At 38.0% G+C, this 24,102-nt stretch overlaps 1 protein-coding gene across 1 annotated transcript in view; it reads left to right on the forward strand.

Moving 5' to 3' along the window:
* The window catches only part of LOC136876208 (protein snakeskin), a 110,420-nt gene that overhangs the window by 27,123 nt on the left and 59,195 nt on the right, over positions 1-24,102 (forward strand). The window contains exon 2 of the mRNA XM_067149965.2: positions 10,981-11,029. Coding sequence (XP_067006066.2) covers positions 10,988-11,029 — 42 coding nt within the window. The 5' untranslated portion in view covers positions 10,981-10,987. The remainder of the gene's footprint in view (positions 1-10,980; positions 11,030-24,102) is intronic.

The following is a 24,102-nucleotide window of genomic DNA, read 5'->3' on the forward strand; positions in this document are numbered from 1 at the left end:
CATAAGACCTATCTGTGTCAGTGCGACGTAAAGCAAATAGCTTTCTTCTTATTCATAGGCCTTTCCTATTCCATCGTCGCTATAAGACCAATCTGTGTTGGTGCGACATCAAGCAAATTGTAAAAAATAAAACAAATCACCACCAGCTTTCCACTTTCCGGCATTGGCTGATGACAAGGGCCAGGATTTTCATGCCCTTAAGATGTTTAAAAATGATCTATAAAATGATGGCAAAAATCCAGTGAAATGATCCGAAAACTTTAATTTAAAATCAATTTCAAAGATAATTTTACAATCTATTTACTAATCGAGTTCTATAACCTATATTTTTGTTATCGACATCATAATAAGCTCTCGGGATGTTGCCATATCAAGAAAACAAGGTGGACCGGGCGAGTTGGCCGTGCGCGTAGAGGCGCGTGGCTGTGAGCTTGGATCCGAGAGATAGTAGGTTCGAATCCCACTATTGGCAGCCCTGAAGATGGTTTTCCGTGGTTTCCCATTTTCACACCAGGCAAAAGCTTGGGCTGTACCTTAATTAAGGCCACGTCCGCTTCCTTCCAACTCCTAGGACTTTCCTATCCCATCGTCGCCATAAGACCTATCTGTGTCGGTGCGACGTAAAGCACCTAGCAAAAAAAAAAAACAAGGTGAAATTCTTTACGTTTCGCAGAGAAATTTGCTCCGCTTCTTCAGAAGAAAATCTCGGCTATTCACGAGGATAACTTCTCCTGGAATGTGGACATTTCCAAGAAGTAAATCGTGAACAAAGTTTCTTTAGTCCCCATAGTCCCCATATTGACTAAGTGTTGTGAATATTTTCAGGTCTCCGTATTAATCCTCACTTAAAAAGGTTGCGATAATATCCAATACCACACGCGTAAATGCTTCAAAATCCTCAAACATGTAATAAAATGTCTCAAAAAGTCAAATGTCTCTAATACACTCCATAAAATGACGAAATAATGACGTATAATTGTAGATAATGACCTAAAAATACAAAAGAAAAGAAACGTGGGAACTATGATCAGAAAATCTGTACAAGTTAGCAACGTCTGTTGTGAACAGTTAAATGATGACATTTCATGAAAATCCTAGCCCTGCTGATGAATACTTGGGAAATATCTTAGAGTCCACAGTGTCAACGCAGCTGTGTGGATCATAGATTCAACTACTGTAGGGGCAAGACTATCAAGGCTGAATAATATCGTGACTGTTCACTTCAAACGTGACCTTATGCAGTGTCAGATTTTCAGCAAGCAGGTTGGCAAACGAATTATCTCGTGTTTCAGGTCAGTTCCCACGAGAAACACGGTTCTGTATTATCTACCGACCCCACCCCGTTGACAACGCCCGTGTGTAATAAAGATTTGTGCATATCTAGAACCAACACGTCGATAATTCCTGTATCAGCCTTGGAGACTGTCAGATATTGATTGAACAGCATTTTACCACGCCTTTTTATTTGTGGGTGGGAGCGTATGCGTCCTTGGCCGGGAGTTTAGGGTCCGATGCTCTTCTTAACGCTACGATTTGGTCGTAGTAAAAATTCCATCTTACGTCTCCAATTGAATATATTTCACAACATATTTGTACTGTATGAAAACTATTAAATTCGTTACAACTTTCTTATTGTGAAGAAACTGCATGTTGTTGTGCTGCCTTCAGAAGTGGTTTTTTTTTTTCTTTTCAAGTGAACGTTTTAAATCCTTCAAGGGGACGTTGCTAATTCTACAATACAGATCGATATTCCACATGCCAGATGGTTTCAGAATTAACAGCACCAGCTTTCTCTAGATTCTCCTGGAACCTGACATGGTTTTTCCAACTTGTTTTTGGCCACCTTGCGGTTGTCAATCACTTCCTACGACTAGATTGAGCGTAGAGAAATTGTACTAGAGAACACAAACTGAGAGGAGAAATGTGAAAATCTACTCAGTACTTTGCTACTACCTGGCCACCGGCAATCACAGCCACTTTTTGAATTTGACACAGTTTTACGACCAGATGCCCTTGCACTAACCCTATGAGGAGAGAAATGTTCACTTGTGTGTTTCTGTGGTGCCCGGTAGTGTGATGTGTGTAAATGAAGATGTATAAGAAGTCGAACCCAAACACCCAGTCCCCGAATTAGAGGCTTTAACTTTACGCTGTTAAAATCCCGGACCCGACCGGGAATCGAATTCGAACCCCCCTGAACTGAAGACCATAATCTGACCAGTAAGTCAAAGAGCTGGACGAAAGGTGGTGTGGTAGAGATTACTTTTTTAAGAGGAAGTATTTACTACTGAACCATCCTCTATATAATACTAATCAGAAAAAATGAAAGGGATTCGACAAATCCAAAAATGAAGGTATCGGCCAGAGAAGGACAGCGGCTACAAAGGGGGATGAAAAAGAAAGACTCCCTAGGCCTCGAGTGCTTTAATACCGTCGGTATCGGAAAAGAACAAGAGTTGACCAAGGGTGGTCGGATAGGATAGATGAAAGTGAAGAGTCTGGCACAAGTATGAGGAAGGTAAGGGCCCCGTGGTTGCCAACCCACGCTCCCAGGTTGAGATCCCCTGGGGTCCCTTTCAGCACCTCTTACGATAGGATGGGGATACCGGGGGTGTTATTCTACCACACCCTCCCACAGGTGGAGAGCTGGACGAAAAATAATATTCCTCTACCCGCTTGCATTTGATGCTCGTTCGCTTACCCCTGTTCATTGCTCGTGTACTGTACAACTCTGAGAGAGGAGTATCTGTCGAGTTCCTAATGTCTGCACTTGTACCTATGGATATATTTTAGAGAAGCCTGATTTAAATAGCGGATTACAACTTCTAATTCCAGGAGAAAGCCTGGATATTCTAAAATATAAGCAACGGCAATCCCATCTAAATGCTCATTTCAACTTTTTACAGACACATTTTTCAGTTAAGAAACCACAGCTACACAGCCTGTTTGGACAGAATTCAGTTCTTTGTATTTTAACAATTTTAAGGTGTTTTTTATGTTGACAGAGAATTTCTCAGATTTGAAACGAATGTTATATTGAACGAAAAATACTGACGTTGATGTAAGGAGTCCAACCCTGAAGAAGGCCCCCTTTGTTTTACTATTTGCTTTTCGTCGCACCGGCACAGATAGGTCTTATGGAGACGACGCGAAAGGAAATGGCTTGGAGCGGGAAGGAAGTGACCGTGGCCTTAATTAAAGTACAACCCCAGCATTTGCTTGGTGTGAAAATGTGAAACCATGGAAAACCATCTTCAGGGCTGCCGACAGAGAGGTTCGAACCCACTATCTTCAGAATGCAAGCTGACAGCTAGGTGACCTAAACCACGCAGACATTCGCTCGGTGAAGAAGCCCTTAAACAGTGCGAAGCGTACTTGTTAGTTAGTTACAATGATGAAAATAATTACAAAGTACTGGCCGGTGGATTTAAGATTTTAACCGATGAAAGGGCAAATTATTTTACAACGTATTTAAATTTATGAGAAAAAATATCTCTGTACAAATACGAAAATATAACCTGTTTGTAAAATAATGTTCTTAGTTCGGTTAGTAGAAGCTGGCCTCAAACCGTACGTAGCACAATATGGGAGTAGCCAAATGCAGTTCACTTCATATAGAAATCATTATCAATTTATATCGACTCATCAAATGTTTGTTTTGAAGTCTGGCTTCTTAGCTGAATGGTCAGCTAGTGGCCTTCGGTTCATAAGGCCAGGGATTCGATTTCTGGCTAAAAGACCAAGAAGAATAAGAAGACCAATTTTTTCATGTTAAGAAGCAGGTATCGTTTTTATTATTTGAACAAAGTTTTTACGTAAATTTTATTTAAATGAGGAAAACTACAAAGTACACGTTAACACAACAACTGAATTTGTGTTCCTGGAAGAATGGAAGATGTAGCAGGATAATGATACTAACCTGATGATGAGTTAACGATGTATGCATTACGAATACGATACTGATTACGGAGGAACAAACACGTTCCTTTAAAAAAACGTGAAAATTCTCAGTTTATACGATTCTGTAAAAAATATTATGATTGTATCCTTGATTTTTTTTGCTAGTTGTTTTACGTCGCACCGACGCAGGTAGGTCTTATGGCGACGATGGGACAGGGAAGGGCTAGGAGTGGGAAGGAAGCGGCCGTGGCCTTAATTAAGGTACAGCCCCAGCATTTGCCTGGTGTGAAAATGGGAAACCACGGAAAACTACTTTCAGGGCTGCCGACAGTGGGGTTCGAGCCTACTATCTCCCGAATGGATACTGGCCGCACTTAAGCGACTGCAGCTATCGAGCTCGGTGATATTATTTTTAAAGCAAGATTAAGAATTAGGATACTGGGTTTTAACGGGTTAGTAGCAGTTAGTCAGTACGAATAAAAATGATACTTTTTCTATGATTTAACAGCCAAAAGCATAAATGCTATCCCTGAACTCACCTAATAATCAACAACCAAATTTCATGTTGTACCCTACAGTGTGGGCAGAAAACGAATACGTTGATGGTCACTGGAAAGTTTGCGATAAAAGTAACTGGTTAGTCTGAGCCTGAGTTGTATTTTTAACGGTTACAAATTTGTAACGGGAACAGTGTTATTGCTAAGTTATTTTTCGGCCTTCACCTCCTGAGAGCCCTTCATCGTGGTCAGGTGAACGGTGATGGACGACCTGGCCTACTTTCCACTAGGCAGGAATGAAAGTGCTCACTGCTCTCAAGATGCTTGTACAGCCACAAGGCCATTTACTATCGTCACTGTATATAGCCCGAGAACCACTGATTATTTCACGGCCCGAAATACCAGGCTTGGCACTTTGTCCGTGTTTATTCTGTGTGACATGTGACGAACTGCAGGTAAACCTGACGTTTCGAAAGGACTTTGCTTCGCTTCCTCAGAAGAAGCTACATGTGTTCGAATAATATTTAAAGATTTGAATGAAACGGACCCTTTTTTGTACATTTCTAATGGTTTAAAATGATGCATTTAGGACGGCAATAACCCCCGTTTTAGAGATATTCACGATTATTGAAAATGTAGTCGTGTCAAGTAGCTATACGAAACGCTACGCCCGTGTCTTACGGCATGTTCGGGATAAGGCGCGGGAATGATATTTTACGGACCCGGGTTCAAAACCTCTTGTCCAGGAACGTTTTGCCTTTTATTAATGTCTGCTCCATATTGCGTTTGTTATTTACGTGTAATGTTTATCTGCTGTAATTTTTATTAATCGTTAATAAAAACAGCCTTTGTTAAACAAATTTGAACAGTATTGTGAAACAAGACAATTATCTTTACGAGTGTTAAATGTGAAACATAAATGCATAATACTAACTGCTAATCGATAAATATGTCCACACGAGAACGATGGAGAATTTAACTGTATCAAGGATCGCTATAATACAGTGCTGGCAAAAAGTTTAAGGACACCTGTCAAAAGCAGATAATCATCTACAAACCTTAAACATTGTGCTAACATACATTTTTTGGCACTGGAGCTGAAAGTACAGCAGAAATGCCACCCATTAATGAAAACCAGAGGTCTCTAGCTCCACCCATTCCCAATTTAAGGTAGTTTTTGTAAGTTAAGGTATGCTTAAAAAGGTCATATATTTATAACAAAATAATAACTTGAAAACGGTTTGAGCCAGTTTTCTGAATTTTGTTATACAAGCAGGTGTACCCGGTAGAAATCAACCAGTTATTACTAAGAGTCATTTAAAAATGTGTATTAAAATTTTAAGGGTGTTGAATGTTTGCTGAATTTTATGAAAAAGAGATAACATGTAGGAAGAAGAAAAATAATTTTGAATTATTTTATTTTCAATATGATGCGCCATATTCGCTTCCACAAAACGGAAATAGAACTATTGTACAGTATACGAGGCAAAAATTGGGGAATTATCAATGGCTTTTTCTTTTTTTGCAGAAGCTATGTGGTCCTTTGTGTTAGGCTCCTTGGTTGAATGGTCATCATACTGGTCCTCGATTCAGAGCGCCCTAGGTTCGATTCCCGGCGGAGGATTGTAACTGCATATGATTAATTCCCCTGGTTTAGGGACGGTGTCTTATTATACACCACAGAAACATGCAATATTGAATACATCACTTTACAGAGGGTTGGCGCTTGTAAAGGCATCCGTCAGTAAAACTAGACCAATTCTGTAACAAATGCCAACCCCAATCAAATGAGAGAAAGGCTAGGAAGACGAATGTAATGTTATTGGTTTTACATCTCACTAACTACTTCTGACGCTCTTCGCAGACCCTCAGGTGCCGGAATGTTGTTCCGCAGGAATTCTTTTATGTGCCAGTACATATACCGACACGAGGCTGACGTATTTGAGCACCTCAAATACCACCCACTGAGCCAGGATCGAACCTTCCAAGATCTGGAAAAATTCCAAAGAAAAGTAGTTCGATTTGTTCTGGGTGATTTCCGACAAAAAAGTAATGTTACAAAAATGTTGCAAAGTTGGGCTGGGAAAACTTGGGAGAAAGGAGACGAGCTGCTCGACTAAGTGGTAAGATACGAGCTGTCAGTGGAGAGGTGGCGTGTAGTGATATTAGTGGACGAATAAATTTGAGTGCTGTCTTTAAAAGTAGGAAAGATCTCAATATGAAGATAAAGTTGGAATTCAAGATGACAAATTGGGGCAAATATGCACTTATAAGAAAGAGAGTTAGGGATTGGGATGACTTACCAAGGGAGATGTTCGATAAATGTCCAATTTATTTGCAATCATTTAAGAAAAGTCTAGGAAAACAACAGAAACGGAATCTGCCACTTGGGCGACTGCCCTAAATGCAGATCAGTATTGATTGATTGATTGATTGATTGATTGCTAGGGCCAGAAGGCCAACGCCTCAACCGTCTAAACCACTCATACCTGCCAAGAAGAAGAAAAAGATGAATACGACGAATGTATCCTTCCCCCTTCCGATGTGCAATCGAAATCTAGCAACTGTGAATATGATAAATTTTGTATTTATTATTGGATGTTTTATAAACTTATTACTTATTCTGACATAACATACTGTATACATATTTTATCTTAAATGGCAATGAACTCCTTTGCATAATTAGCATGATTCTTCGAACTCTATTCCTCTCTCTCTCTCTCTCCCTCTCTCTGACACCGTTAACAATCTAGGACTCATTTTCGACAGAACCCTAACCTGGTCTGATCATACGTCAAATGTGATCAGAAAAGTTGTGTCATCCATGCATATTTTGAAACGTAACGTGTCATGTACACCACCTTTTATGCGGAAACTACTTGTTCAAAGTCTTATATTCCCCATAATTGACTATGGATCAGTCGTATACTACGACTTATCTGAAACTTTGAACATACAACTACAGAGGGTACAAAACGCATGTGTTCGTTACGTGACAAATGCCAGGCGTGATGAACACATAACACCCTATTACATACAGCTGTAATGGTTGAAACTCCATGAACGAAGGGAAATCTCAGTAGCCGTTGCTACGCACAAAATTCTTAAACTGAAGACCCCACCCTACCTATATAATGCATTTAAATCTATGGACTCAGTACATAACAGAGATAATAGGTTTACAAAAACTACCCTTCAAATTCCCCTTCATCGTACCACTAAATTTAACAAATCTTTTGTTTGCACTGCATCCCGTATCTTCAATGTCTTTAATCTTCACCGTTTCGCAAATGACAGGAACTGTAGCCAACTAAAGCAGTCCTTAACATCTATCTTCCTGGAAGAGTACGCAAGGGGCTGAGATCAGGTATTCTTGTGTCTAATAATAAGAAATATGTATATGTCTAAGAAAATTGTTTCTGTTTTTTATATTCCTGAATTACCACGCTATAATAATATATAAACGTATTCAGCTATCTCTTAAAGATCATCTTCCTTATAGATCATTTTGGTTTTCACACTAGCGTTTTCCAGTGGACAAGGTTTTCCATTAGCAGTAATATTGCACTTACTAACTAGTTTAGACAGAAACAGGTGAAGTTATTCTTGAAGTTAAGTATGAACACTGAAAAAGCCTGTGTTTTCCCTTTACAGTGGTAGTGAACTAAGATGTTCTGAAATAGCTCCAAAACCGCTGAAGGTATCGAAAATACGTTTTTCTTTTAGGTGTGCTACCAAGAGGCTCATAATCGAACTTGCGCCACTTTTTCAGAGTGTCAGTATTTGCTGAATAATAATAATAATAATAATAATAATAATAATAATAATACCGAGCTATGCGGTTAAGGGCGCGCAGATGTATGCTTGCATTCGGGAGATAGCGGGTTCGAACCGCACTGTCGGCAGCCATGGAGATGGTTTTCCGTGGTTTCCCGTTTTCACACCAGGCCATGGCCGCTTCCTTCCCACTTCTACCCACTTCCCTGTCCCTTGGTCATCACAAGACCTATCTGTGTCGGTGCGACGTAAAGCAACTTGTAAAAAAAAAAAAAAAAAAATCTCCCGAGTATTCCCTGTGGAGTCTGTTTAGGCATCCCCCCTTACGGCTGACTGCTTTTTTTTACGTTCACCTGTAGTTTAGATTTTAATACAGTAGAACTACATACTTGACTCATCAATTCCCCTTGCCTATGTCGTGGCAAATCTGTGGTATGTAAGCTCATTATTAGTGGGCGCGAAGTCCTCTATGTTATTACATTTTGATATTTTTTTGTTTTACCTCTTTGGTGAGTGCACATTTCGTTGTGCCATCTCTACGATGTGTTATCTATGGCGCTGTACACGTGTTCGTATTAATTACAGTTTAGTTACTCACTATTTATCACCGGGCGAGTTGGCCGTGCGTTTAGGGGCGCTCTGCTGTGAGCTTGCATCCGGGAGATAGTGGGTTTGAGCCCGACTGTCGGCAGCCCTGAAGATGGTTTTCCGTGGTTTTCCCATATCCACACCGGCCAAATGCTGGGGATGTACTTTAATTAAGGCTACGGCCGTTCCTTCCCATTCCTAGGCCTTTCCTGCCCCATCGTCGCCATAACACCTATCTGTGTCGGTGCGACGTACAGCAAATAGCATAACAAATCAGGGAGAAAAATGAAAAAGGTCTGACACTTCGAAAAATGAAGGTACCGACCAAGAAAGACGAAGGCCACGAAGGGTGCGAAAACGAAAGACTCCCTAGGACTCCATACGGGGTCGGAAAAGAACAAGAGTTGACCAGAGTAGGTCGGATAGGATAGATGAAAGTGAAGAGCCTGGCACAAGCGAGTGAAGCAATACCACGACTCAGCTAAAGTCCCTGTGGTCGCCAACCCACGCTCCCAAGTTAAGAGCCCCTGGTGGTGATGATGGTGGTGATTATTGTTATAAGAGGAAGAATGACTAGGCAACCATCCTCTATATACCACTAATCAGAGAGAAAAAATGGAAGGGTTCCGACAATTCGAAAAATGAAGGTATCGACCAAAGGAAGACAAGGGCCACAAAGGGCGTGAAATTGAAAGACTCCCTAGGCCTCGAGTGTTCTAATACCGTCGGGGTCGGAAAAGAACAACAGTTGACCAGAGGAGGTCGGATAGGATAGATGAAAGTGATGAGCCTGGCACAAGTGAGTGGAAGAAATGCCAGGACTCAGCTAAGGGCCCCGGGGTCACCAACCTACGCTCCAAGTTAAGAGCCTCTGGGGCCCCATGGGTATTATTCAACCCACCCCCACTCACAGGGGGCTAAGAGCCCCTGGGGCCCCTTCTAGTCGGGTCTTACGACAAGCTGGGGATACTGTGGGTTGTGGATATGGGTGAACTAGTGGTAAGAAAAAGGTAAACAAAGACAGTTGGGAATATTAGTAGAAAGTATTTCGCGTACAAGTAATGAGTGAAGTTCACGGCACTGTTGCGTTCGAATTTCACATGTTACGACTTTTACACAAAAATACTTTCCACTAATACTATGACAGCATTGTAGGATTTGAAACGAACGCATCGGTGAATGTTTGAAATTAAAGTGAAGTTGTATTTATTCGGTAATAACATAACATTAATAAACAAAAAAGCCTAAAGGTACATAATAAGAGGGACATTACATGTCAGTGTAATTGTCTCTTAGCAGTCGTCACATATCCGTGTTTGCTTTGCCTATTATCTTCGACAATATTACGGTTTTAAATTTAGGCTCAGGATTCATACATACGGCCGACTGGTCAGTAAATGTAAACTCGTCCAGAGGTGGTGTAGCTCTTTATAAGTACACCTTCCCCACCACCAATGAAAATGGCTGCATGTACACTCAAGGGACATTTTATGCGCGGTTGAGTGAACCATTTTATCCACGTATCAGTCCTGTCATTCTTAAGACCGGGAATCGAACCCGGGCGTCCAAGGATGGTATCTAATACCGCTTACCGTTACGGTACGGAAACGGAGGCTTGGGTACTGATTCATTTGAATAGGGTGGTCCAAGACGGGCGAATGATGTATGTCTGAAGACATTCCATTTTCTCCAGAACTACATACAGGATTTTGAAAATATCACACCCTAGAATTTACAAAGTGTATGATTCGAACGCTAGGTGTAGAAAACAGTGTGGTTCCATTATTCCGGTGATACTGATACTTTGGAAAAGTGGGCCTATTGCAAGGTGAAAACAGATTTTCGATATCTTCAACGGTTTATGAATTATTTGCCATGAACGTCGTAGCTGCATAACTCTATAAGCCTACAGCATTTCTCAAAAAGTCTCAAAGTACTTAAAACACAAATGTTCATGTAAAGTGCAAAGAATTTATTCTTACGAGTCTTCTAGCTTGTTGGAATATTTAGCTCTAATTTACATTTTCTTCGGTGTAATATCGTGCGCAGCACACCTCTTATCTGCAAGGTCACACGAGTAAAATTCTACGTGTCTTCCATTAAAAGGCCATATTTGTCTCCGAAGGAAGTGCCGTTATATTGTGGTTGTTAACATGTTATTGTGTGTCCAGTTCTTCAGGCCCTAAATTCAATAATCATTTACTTCTGTGTGTTTCAGATCAGCTATGGCTATCAGCAGGCTCTCATTCCTCAAATTTATTGAACTGGTGAGTAGAATGAAAAATAGTAATAATGTTACTGGTCTTAAAACTTCCTCTACTGTTTTCGAATACACCGAGGTGTTGGAATTGTGTCCCACAGGAGTTCTTTTACGTGCCGGTAAATCTACCGACACGAGACTGACGTTTTTTGAGCACGTTCAGATACCACCGGACTGAGCTACGATCGAACCTGCCAACTTGGACTCAGAAGGTCAGCGCTCTATCCGTCTGTGTCAGTCAGTCCGGCAGGAAGAATGGGATGAAGATTATCTCAGTATTGTTGTCCGTAAAGTTGATACCAAAATCTTTCTACCGTACGAACTAACCTAACAAACCCCGTGGCGAAACAGTCCTCATGGGTAATGTGCCCATTTTCTCGCATCAAAAAAGCGAGACACTTTCTCTCTCTCTCTCTCTCTCTCTCTCTCTCTCTCTCCCTCCACCCCCATCCCCCGAAATTTAAATTTCGAAAGGTGATATTCGTTGGCTAAGAATCACGAAGGAAGATACAATGTGTGTCAGATTTCTCAGAATGGTTATTATTTATATTTTAAGACAATTTGGAATCCCACATTGCTGTGTCTTGTGTCACAGACCTACACTGGGGTTAGGTGAGTTGCAATATATCCCATTGCGCCAAGTCTTTATAAGGAAAAAAAGTTACTCTTTCTTGTCAATATTGTCTATGACAAATCAGAACAAAGTCGGGAAAGCGGGACATTTGGCTGTCCCGCAAAACGTTTAGGGGTTGGCGGTGCATTCGATCACAAATCGGGATTGTCCCGCCAAAATCGGCACTTATGACCACATTACTCACGGATCCTGTAATAAGCGACCGCTGCAAGGCTTGAAGGCCTGCGGATTGTGAGGTGACGCTTCGTCAGACGTATACTGTCGGCTTTTATTTGGGCTTTCTTCTCCAAAGTCGCTATTTCACTGTCACATAGCTTCTCAGTTGTTCTCTCGTAGGCTGACGGACCTCGAACCAGTCTAAGGTCCAGGTACAATTTCCCTACCTGGCCAGGAATCGAAGTCGGGGTCTGCGGGTAAGAGGTAGGTTCACGACCTTTAGTCCGTGAGGCTAGCCTTCTACCGTACCACAAGCATAATTTTAACGTGGTGGCTATAGTTGTGATTAATGCTCTAAGGGAAAGTACTGTACTCTACAACTAGACAATAATCCCCTCTCAACACTAATTAGACAGGGAAAAGTTAAGAGGTTCAACCCTTTGAAGAAAGAAGGTATCACAAAGAAAAAAAAAAAAAAAGGAAGACTCACGAAGGGCATGAATATGAAAGACTTCCTACGCCTTGCAAACCTAGTACTGGACGTCAGGGTTGAGAGAGAACAAAAATTGACGAAGGGAGGTTGGATATGAAATTTCACCGGAGTTATTTTGCGAGCAGGCGGGCCCCCAAAGTATCCTGAGGAAGACGCCTTCCGGTGCCTTGAGGTTGAGGTGGCTGGGATGTGTAAGTGGAAGCAATTCAAGACTCAGGTAAAGGCCCTGTAGTTGTTCAACCTGCGTTTGAATTATAACAGCCCATGAGACGCTCCCCTTTTTGACACCACTTGTGGCAAGGCTGGGGATACCGTGGATGTATTCTACAGACCCCCAGCTACAGGAGTGCAACTACAATGAATTGTATTTGGAACAGTTCCTTTAGTTTCTGTTTAATGTCACACAACACAATCAGGTGTTCGGCGATTTTCATATAAACCTGAGAAGTGGTGGTCGTGTTCGGTGCAACTCCGTCATTTTCCTGGTGTGATAGAAGGAAACTACAGAAAGAAGTTATTATTTTCTGAGGTACACAGAGAAACATCGAATCATGAATATGTTTTTAGGGTTAGAAGATGAAATACTTTCCATAAATGGCATGTTGTCGGGAAATTGATTAATTCCAGATAAATCTACAACAGGAATATGTTCAAATCTATGCATTTCTTTTACACGTTCATGTACGCACATAGGTTTCGGTACATTATTTATACTCAGTAATGGACGGTGATTGGAAACATTTAAATGAGACATACGTTCTGAGAGCTTGCGTTCTATTATAGCAACGTATAGATGATGCTACTGACGTAATACACATAGAATGGCGAAAGATTGTTATGAGAACTTTGTCCGTCTCCATGGCTATATGGTTAGCGTGCTGGCCTTTGGTCAGAGGGGTCCCGCGTTCGATTCCCGGTAGGGTCAGGAATTTTAACCATCATTGGTTAATTTCGCTGGCTCGAGGGCTGGGTGTGTGTGTCGTCTTCATCATCATTTCATCCTCATCACGACGCGCAGGTCGCCTACGGGAGTCAAATCAAAAGACCTACACCTGGCGAGTCGAACATGTCCTCGGACACTCCCGGCACTAAAAGCCATACGCCATTTTATTTCATGAGAACTTTGCCTAGCTCTAGCACTGCGCTTTAGAATCTTCTTCTAAATTCTTGTGTGATTCTTTGAAAAATATTGATATTATACCGTATAATATGACTTAGTATAGTGTACTGGTTGGAGACCATTACCTAGCTACAGCACTGCGCTTTAGTATCTTCTTCTTCTTCTTCTTCTTCTTCTTATTATTATTATTATTCTAAATTCATGGCGTCACCAACCAGGGCTCGAGAAATCATAAACAGTGGTAGACAATGGATGATAGAACGACGCCATAGAAGTCCTGCTGTTGGTCTAGGCCGCATGATTTTAAGTTCAATAAATAATTTTCTCTTCCCTCCGCTCTATTCAGAATTTTAAGTAATGTTTTACCATTAAAATTAATCACCATTGCTTTCTTTTACAGCCTCTCTTTATAGGTATAATACGTCCAACATCAACATCTTCCATAAACATGTCTTTCCGTCCACCAAAATGGCGTCGTTCTTCCATCCATATGATGTATACTGGTTGCCTGGTTACAGAGGCGTTTTTTTTTTTTGTCATTTTAGTAATGTATCGTATCGTATTGCACCCTTGCAGAGCTCCTTCGGTGAAGATTAGATGTCAACGTTGCCTCGGCTGCCCTAAAAAAAAAATACTTACCGAAGGTGGTGAGGTCCTCTTCTCAGGCGCGATCAGTCCCTGTCGTCGAATCAGGATGCATAGGGATAGTGCATTCGGTAAACTATTGACTACAATAATTTATGACTCAGACTGATTTGAGTTTAAATATGTGTATAAAATTTTATTGATAAATCAAAAAGAGAAAAGTAAATAAATTTTATAAAATGTAAATATAGACTTGTTAATGTTACATTATTATCATATGAGACTGTACAGCTAGAACTCTCATTAATGACACACATGACTACCTCATTAATCCCTAAAGTATAATATTTGTAATTTTCCATAAAATTTTGTTTTAAATGATGTTTCCCATATTTGTTCATTCAATTATATAATGTCGGTGTAACTCTACATATTTACTAGGATAACGTTGTTTATAAACCAGGTGGATCAATTGAATAACAATATACTCATGAGAACATTTAGTGATGATAATAATAATAATAACCATAATAATAATAATAATAATAATAATAATAATAATAATAATAATAATAATAATAATAATAATAATAATAATATTAATATTGATATGAATAAATTTTTGTATAGACAATTCAAGTTATTCATCAAAAAAAACTACGTGCCATCAGTCAAAATAATTATAATAGATAAAATTGTTTTATATAGATATAAAAAAATAAAGTATCGATTAACTAATTAATAAAATTGTTTTGATATCACTGAATTACATTGTAAACCAATTAAAAGAATACAGGAAAGTCTCCACAGTGTATCCCAAATGCATATCTGTAGTTTGGAAAACCAACCTAAAATGTAATACAATAGTAATAATAATAATAATAATAATAATAATAATAATTGAAATAATATGACGATTTTTGCGTAGATCAAAACCTAGAAATGTCCCTACTAATCTCTCAGATATGTGAAATAAGTTTACAAACAAACATACCAAAAGTTACCATAATATAACAATTAATTAATTTTACTAATTTGATTGTATTCAAATTTAATTGATTACATAATTAATTGCCTAACTGATCACTGGAAATCCTTGTCTTGTGACTCACATCCTCCAATATAGTGATATTAATGAATTTACACTGCATCGAAATGATAATACTAATAATATTGTAATAACAATAATAATAATAATAATAATAATAATAATAATAATTGAAACGAGAATAATAATATCACTTAATGAATGTTACTTCTATGTTGGATATCATAAAGAAAAGTCCTAAAGAATTTATAATCGCCTACCAAAATCCAATACTGTTGTTAACCAAATCGTAGACAAATTGAATAATAAAAAAAAAATATAAAATGTAAATTATTTAATTAATTAATAAATCCATAATTGACTGACACAAGTGATTAACATGGTACTCATCAAGACTCCCTAATTGCTTGTGAAATTCATTGGTAAAATGTTAAATAATAATATCCAATATTAATAATAATAATAATAATAATAATAATAATAATAATAAATAATAATATCTTAACATGACCTGTAATTACGGTACTCTTGATCCAACATCCTGATAAATTATAGTATGTTTATGTCAGTTATCTTAGAACATTCATTTGCCATGAGTAACACCATTTGAATAGAATCTTACTTAACAGTGCATATTGGGTTTTCTTTATCTATAAAACCATATTTGCCATAATTTAATGAAGTACCTAATCCACTGTGTAAAGGCATAACCATGAAATTCTCATAATAGAGTTCACCAATATTAATAATAATAATAATATTTCTCTAACCAAAACTGTTACTGAGTTCCCATAACTTCAATATCTTCCTTCCAGGTGCAATAAACAATAATAGCTTTAACCTGAGAATTCAGTAACTTTAACTCACATAATGGACCTTGGTTGTTGTTGCATACAAAAATCTAAAGCTTTACTTTCGATATATGCGAGTGACCCTTGCTTAGATATCGTAAAATTAATCTAGAAAAGACAAACTCTCCTACTTCAAATAAAACATACACTAACTTATGCTAATATATATACCAAGCGAGATAACGCAGCCAGAATTCCTAACCTAATACCTAAAGTTCCACTAATATATACATATATGAACCTTGTCATCAGCACATACCACACTTTTGGCCTATTTCAGCGTCTCAACATATTTTAATTCGCTGAAATATAGCCATGACCCATTGAAAATGTTACTGTGGTTTCTACAGAATCAAAAATGCATAGACAATGCACAGACAATAAAAGAATGTACCTAAATGATGGCTAATACGAGGCAAATAAAAATAACATGTATATTTAATATTAATAATAATAATAATAATCTGTTAAAACCAATAAAATAGTTCCTACTGGCAAGCATTCATACCAGCCCAGTTGCGTGATCCATGTTACCAACTTAACTTTGAAATATCATTTAAATGCGTACTATAACTTTCTCTGAATAGAACGATATTGTCTCACGGCTAAAGCATTTACATATATCATCTGGTCCTTCTAACTCATATACCTTTTTTAACTGGCTTATTTATTTCCTCACATTTATTCATTTACGACGTCATCATCATTTCTTATCCTGCACGAATTCTATTACCTCTCAGCTATCATGCTGATACTTATATTTCCATTTTTATTGAGAATATGTTCACCACACTCTTTGTTCCCCATAATTATCTTCAGGTAAATAACCTCATGTGTTACCATATCCTCTCAACTACGGACCTTCAAACATCTCAAATAAATTACCGTTGCTCAATATCGTTCTTATTATTTGACAACATCTTGATTTACATGAACCAAAAATAAATCCTTTTATTTAACATTGTTCACTCAACTGTCTAACCGCGTTACTTGCCATAGCAACCAACATGTGGATGTATCAGTGTTACTGTCGTCCCAACAGAATTCTCGACAGTAACTATTGATTATATATATATATATATTTTATATGTTTTATTATCATTAATTGACTTCATCACTCCTCCATTACGGTAACTGTGCTTGCGTCAAACAAATAAAATTCCACCTAAATAAAATACTAACAATGCTACTAATAATAATAATAAAAGTGCACGTATATGCAAATCACTCATTATAATTGCCTCGAAAATATAACTTGGTCAATACAGAACAAAATAGTACACGCACGACTAATAATAATAATAATAATAATAATAATAATAATATTTACACTACTCATAAACAGAATGATCCTAAATTTCTGGCTGTGTACTCGGGTTTATAGTTACATCATCGTCACTCGCATACCTATCTAAATAAAGATACCACTACCAAAGGAAAGCTTTAGATTTTAAATCAAACATGAGATTGTGTACTCACATTTGGCACTTCGGGATCGCCAGGACTAAAGGCAGCCATGTTGTCTTACAGATTCATGACCAACATGTTGATATCACTGACCATTCTTGCTGTATCCGGCATTGGCGTATATTACTACTTTCCACTCTCGCTTGACACTTGCACACGTTTATTTCCTACACATAATATTAAACATGATAACTTGTTTTAAAACTAGACATTACACTGTAATACATATATACACACATACGCAGTACTCAGATCTTTTGGAACTTAGGCCGGATTTTTTACGTACTCTGCTTAAACACACTGTTGCTTCTCACGTAGCAAAGTCCTTCATCGGCTCAACGGTTTCTTTTGTACAGACCAGCTGAGGGAGAAAGTTTTCACCCCCACACGACCTAAATACTTATAGAAAGGGAGAGTATTTCCTCCGCTCAAATGTTTCAAACATACTACCAGCTGCGCTGCAGCAGGCTAATTGTTCTCCACTATTTACGGCTTACACATATATTTTAACTGTCTGCGTTGCTCTGCAGGCTACATACTCAAACTGCGTCACCTAAGATGCAATTACCGCATAATTCAAAGTTTCGTCTTCGCCCTACATAGATTGAACACTCGTAAAATCTGTCAATTTAATACTCCACTCACTTGGGTGGTTTTAAGTACCTTAACAACTCAACTACTGTTTATGAAGCATATTTCCACCTCCACTGTAGTAATAAATACATACAATTCTGGGCCTTTGTACTTGAATACGGAGCAAAATTAAGACACGTCTGACCACCACAAGACTCTTGATGATGACTGACTCGTGAGAAGCCACTAGTCGGGGAATATTGGCGCACTAAATCGGCGTAGGGACACTAATTCTTGCCACTAAAAATCCCAACCAAAGGAATGCTGGGTACCTCCCAAACAAAGTTGCCAAAAACATGAAATGCCTTGTACACACAGACTGCATAAATTCTTGTTATTGCCATGATGCATCGTGACTCTAAAATTGTTCGTAACTTCTTTTACAATACAGTAGGCGTTGGCTGGACTATATCTTCTGCCGCGCTGATAAACCACTCTCCACGCTGGCAAAGGGGTTCCCACTGCCGGTGATAACAAACATCTGGATACACAATATTCCAATCCATTTGCCACAAACCAATAAGTTAGTTCAGAATTATTATAATAATTACTGGCATCTCCTCTTGATATAATCTTCCTTAAATATTGACAGGGATTAATTACAAGCCACATATCATTTGGTCGCGATAATTTTGAAATTATTTAAATGCAGCAATCTGATTGGAGCACATACTCCACTGTTCATCTATACGGACGAGTTCATTCCAGAATAAGGGGATTCGGGTATCAAAAACCATGATTCTCCATCTCAGTCACTCCTGCCAGTACTTTTCCACTCTAACTACGCAGTTCCAAAAGATGATGTAATAACAGGTGTCCCAATAATTTATTTTTAGCAGAGAAAGAAGCGTGAGTTCCTATCAAGGCTTCATTCTCACGGGCTAGCTACCAGAAATTTCCACTTCTGTCCCTTTGTATAAGAACGCTAGCTATTACTACTTATTAACAAATACAATTATTAAAATGTTGCCAATCAGACTCATCCGATGGGTGCAACACTCTCCCACTTTAAATAAAATTTTTGAGAGTATCGAGAAAATTTTTTTTTTCACCTCCATATTGATAATGTAACTTGTGTGCATCACTTGCAACCATCCGTGAGTCTGTACTATTTTATGCTCTATTTGACTTAAGCATGTTACTCCGGAGCTCTTGATTCTCTTGAAGAAGGCGTCTCTGTTCCTCTATTAACTGTTCTGCTATATTTAGTAAAACTTTCCTCAATTCCACTCGTTCTTGCAGACATACTGGGCAGCATTCTCTTCTCTCTTCTCCCTGGCGTTGGGCCGAAATGGTGTCGTCTTCCTCCTCGGAAACAAGGGATGTCGCCTCTTCATCGGATGATGAATCCGTGTCCTCCGCATCTTCTTCCTCCTTCTCGGAGCAGACGTCATCTTCTTCTGATGATATTCCCCACTGTTCGGCGATATTAACTTGTGGTGGAACCTCGTGTCGTGGCTGTCTATAGAGTTTCAAGTTTGAAGCATTGAAAATGACTTCGTTGTTCCCGTCCAGATCCGTTATCTTGTATGCATTGTTGTTAAAGTTTTGAGTGACACGATATGGGCCTATGTAAAGTGGTGCGAATTTAGCGTAGTATCTATTAATTCCAGTTAGGTTTAGTTGAGGATTCAAAACTGATGCTTTTCTTCTTTTCTTGACTGTTACCCCCAGGTGGGTAAGACTGAGCCATTGGATTAAGCGATTGTTGGCGTCGACCATCCTGCTCCCTTGCTCGCTGAAATTCGATACTCTCTGCTCCAGTGAGATCGGGATTTAAATCTTGTCTGTCCAACGCTTGCTTCCACTTCTGTTGCTCTTGCTGTTGCTGTTGCTCCCGCAGTTCCTGCACATACCTTTTCTTCTCATAATTACGATATTCTGGATTCCTGTAGCCTGATCTCTGCGATGGATGATCACTCCACGTTCCTCTTCGACTGTACCGTTGATATGGCTGACTTCTATTCCTATTTTGGTATCTATTTTGCTCCTTGTTCCAGTATCTTCTCGAATATGACCTGGGATAATTGTAGTTCTGTTGATACTGCCGATGTTCATAAAATTCTCGACCACTTGGTGTATTCCTCTCATTCGGTAGTCGTCTTGAAATTGTACCAGTGACGCGTCCCTTCTCATCTTGTTTATCATTTGCCTTCACCGCATCAACTACAAATGCCCTGTGCTCTGTGGCCTTGGCTTGCCTCGGAGTGCTCATATTTACAGTGTTGTCCAGCTGTCGCAAAATTCCTTCCGCTTCCTCAGGACTTTGTGCTTTGGCGGTAATCATCATCCTTTGTACATCTGGAGGAAACTGCTTTACTATGGCTTGAACCAGCTCCTGTTGACAAGGAGGATTATCTAGCTCTTTCGTCTTAACCAGCTGATTCAAAAAGTAATCACTGTATCTCGTGGGCATGCTGGAATTGTACTTTCGGGAATACAACTCAAGCCTTAAATTCTGTTGAGCGTCGCTTCCCCAATACCGATTCAGAAATGCCTTTTCAAAATCTTCGAAAGTTTCAAATAAAAATCGGAAACCAATAAACCATGTTTTAGGAGAGCCCTCGAGGTATCTTTCTGCGATTCTCAACCTCTTTTCTTCAGGTACTTGCATTTCCCTAAAGTAGGCCTTAAGATCTTTCAGAAACATTTTTGGAGTTAACGACCCACTCCCGTTAAATTTTCTCGGTTGTTCGTCGGTAATCTTAAGCACATTTATGAGACTTGCCGGTGCAGCAACTGTCTGTCCACCTCCAACTGAGGTTAATGGAGTATTGGATTCCTTGTTAATCAACAAATCCCGGAACGGATTAGCATCTGTCACTACCTGTGATGTCGTGGTTTGAGCCAGCTGTTTCTTAATTTCGCTTTGCTCCTCTGTCACAAATTTTATTAATGTTGCTAAGTTGTCACTTTGTACTTGCAACTGGTGTATTTCCTTATTTAGGACTTCTTTCACCTCTTCTCTAACCCCTTCTTCACTAGAGATCAAGCCTTTATCTAACTGTTCCCATTTATTATTCATGTCCACCTGCCATTCAACTATGTCTTCTTTCATGTCAGCGAATTGTTGTGTCACCCTTTCCTGGTCTGCTACCCGGTTGGCCTCGACCGTTTTGAATCCCTGGTCCAACCTTTCCATGGTTTCCTGCATTTTAGTGCTAACCGCCGTAAGGTTATCACGTGTCTCCGTCTCCACCTGACTGACCCTATCTTCGATCATAACGATCTTTTGTGACATCTTTTCACACTGAGCTTGCACTTCTTCTTTGGTTTCTTGCAAACTTTTTGTAAATGATATGCTTACATCGCCTATCTGCTTAATTAATTGCTTATGTGCAGCGGCTAAACTATGCAACTCCTGCTTAGTGTGTGCCCTATTAGTCTCGCAGAGCCTTAATATCTTTTCTTGGTTATCTAGGAATTCCTTTCTCAGTTCGCCCTGACTACTAACAATTTTACCATCGAGTGTCTCCAACATAGCCCGCGTATCATCTAGTTTCTGGGAAAAACTTTCAGTTACGTTCCTAGTGATTTCATCTTTAAGCACTGCCTGACTATTCTCTAAGTTTTCCGCTAAGTTCCTAGTAATTTCGTCCTTGAGTACTGTTTGACTATTTTCTAGACTTTCTGTTAAGTTCTTAGTAATTTCGTCCTGTCCTTCCTTCATCTCACTCTGTACAGTTTCTACCTTGGTGTTGAGCATATTAATGCTCGTAACTAGCTGCTCCCACTGCTCCTGTGTTATAACCATTATGCATAAAAGTCTGCCTCTATGCCTAGGTGACCTTACGTGCTATATACAACAACAACAAATGTCCCATGTTTTACATAAATAAACATTAATAACATATATTCAATATGTATCACATATATGAAATTTCGCCTTTTACACAGTGTTCATTTTACTACAAGTTCAATGAATGTTCTAAGTTTCAGTCTGGTCATTTAAATAATCCTAACGTTGACTTACCATTCCCTTATAGACGACAGTCGAGCTCCAACGTTGGGTGACATTTTAACCACTTATTCCTGATTACCTATGCACCCTTGCAGAGCTCCTTCGGTGAAGATTAGATGTCAACGTTGCCTCGGCTGCCCTAAAAAAAAAATACTTACCGAAGGTGGTGAGGTCCTCTTCTCAGGCGCGATCAGTCCCTGTCGTCGAATCAGGATGCATAGGGATAGTGCATTCGGTAAACTATTGACTACAATAATTTATGACTCAGACTGATTTGAGTTTAAATATGTGTATAAAATTTTATTGATAAATCAAAAAGAGAAAAGTAAATAAATTTTATAAAATGTAAATATAGACTTGTTAATGTTACATTATTATCATATGAGACTGTACAGCTAGAACTCTCATTAATGACACACATGACTACCTCATTAATCCCTAAAGTATAATATTTGTAATTTTCCATAAAATTTTGTTTTAAATGATGTTTCCCATATTTGTTCATTCAATTATATAATGTCGGTGTAACTCTACATATTTACTAGGATAACGTTGTTTATAAACCAGGTGGATCAATTGAATAACAATATACTCATGAGAACATTTAGTGATGATAATAATAATAATAACCATAATAATAATAATAATAATAATAATAATAATAATAATAATATTAATATTGATATGAATAAATTTTTGTATAGACAATTCAAGTTATTCATCAAAAAAAACTACGTGCCATCAGTCAAAATAATTATAATAGATAAAATTGTTTTATATAGATATAAAAAAATAAAGTATCGATTAACTAATTAATAAAATTGTTTTGATATCACTGAATTACATTGTAAACCAATTAAAAGAATACAGGAAAGTCTCCACAGTGTATCCCAAATGCATATCTGTAGTTTGGAAAACCAACCTAAAATGTAATACAATAGTAATAATAATAATAATAATAATAATAATAATTGAAATAATATGACGATTTTTGCGTAGATCAAAACCTAGAAATGTCCCTACTAATCTCTCAGATATGTGAAATAAGTTTACAAACAAACATACCAAAAGTTACCATAATATAACAATTAATTAATTTTACTAATTTGATTGTATTCAAATTTAATTGATTACATAATTAATTGCCTAACTGATCACTGGAAATCCTTGTCTTGTGACTCACATCCTCCAATATAGTGATATTAATGAATTTACACTGCATCGAAATGATAATACTAATAATATTGTAATAACAATAATAATAATAATAATAATAATAATAATTGAAACGAGAATAATAATATCACTTAATGAATGTTACTTCTATGTTGGATATCATAAAGAAAAGTCCTAAAGAATTTATAATCGCCTACCAAAATCCAATACTGTTGTTAACCAAATCGTAGACAAATTGAATAATAAAAAAAAATATAAAATGTAAATTATTTAATTAATTAATAAATCCATAATTGACTGACACAAGTGATTAACATGGTACTCATCAAGACTCCCTAATTGCTTGTGAAATTCATTGGTAAAATGTTAAATAATAATATCCAATATTAATAATAATAATAATAATAATAATAATAATAATAATAATAAATAATAATATCTTAACATGACCTGTAATTACGGTACTCTTGATCCAACATCCTGATAAATTATAGTATGTTTATGTCAGTTATCTTAGAACATTCATTTGCCATGAGTAACACCCTTTTGAATAGAATCTTACTTAACAGTGCATATTGGGTTTTCTTTATCTATAAAACCATATTTGCCATAATTTAATGAAGTACCTAATCCACTGTGTAAAGGCATAACCATGAAATTCTCATAATAGAGTTCACCAATATTAATAATAATAATAATATTTCTCTAACCAAAACTGTTACTGAGTTCCCATAACTTCAATATCTTCCTTCCAGGTGCAATAAACAATAATAGCTTTAACCTGAGAATTCAGTAACTTTAACTCACATAATGGACCTTGGTTGTTGTTGCATACAAAAATCTAAAGCTTTACTTTCGATATATGCGAGTGACCCTTGCTTAGATATCGTAAAATTAATCTAGAAAAGACAAACTCTCCTACTTCAAATAAAACATACACTAACTTATGCTAATAT

The sequence above is a fragment of the Anabrus simplex genome, chromosome 6 (assembly GCF_040414725.1).
Source record: "Anabrus simplex isolate iqAnaSimp1 chromosome 6, ASM4041472v1, whole genome shotgun sequence".
Taxonomy (NCBI): Eukaryota; Metazoa; Arthropoda; class Insecta; order Orthoptera; family Tettigoniidae; genus Anabrus; species Anabrus simplex.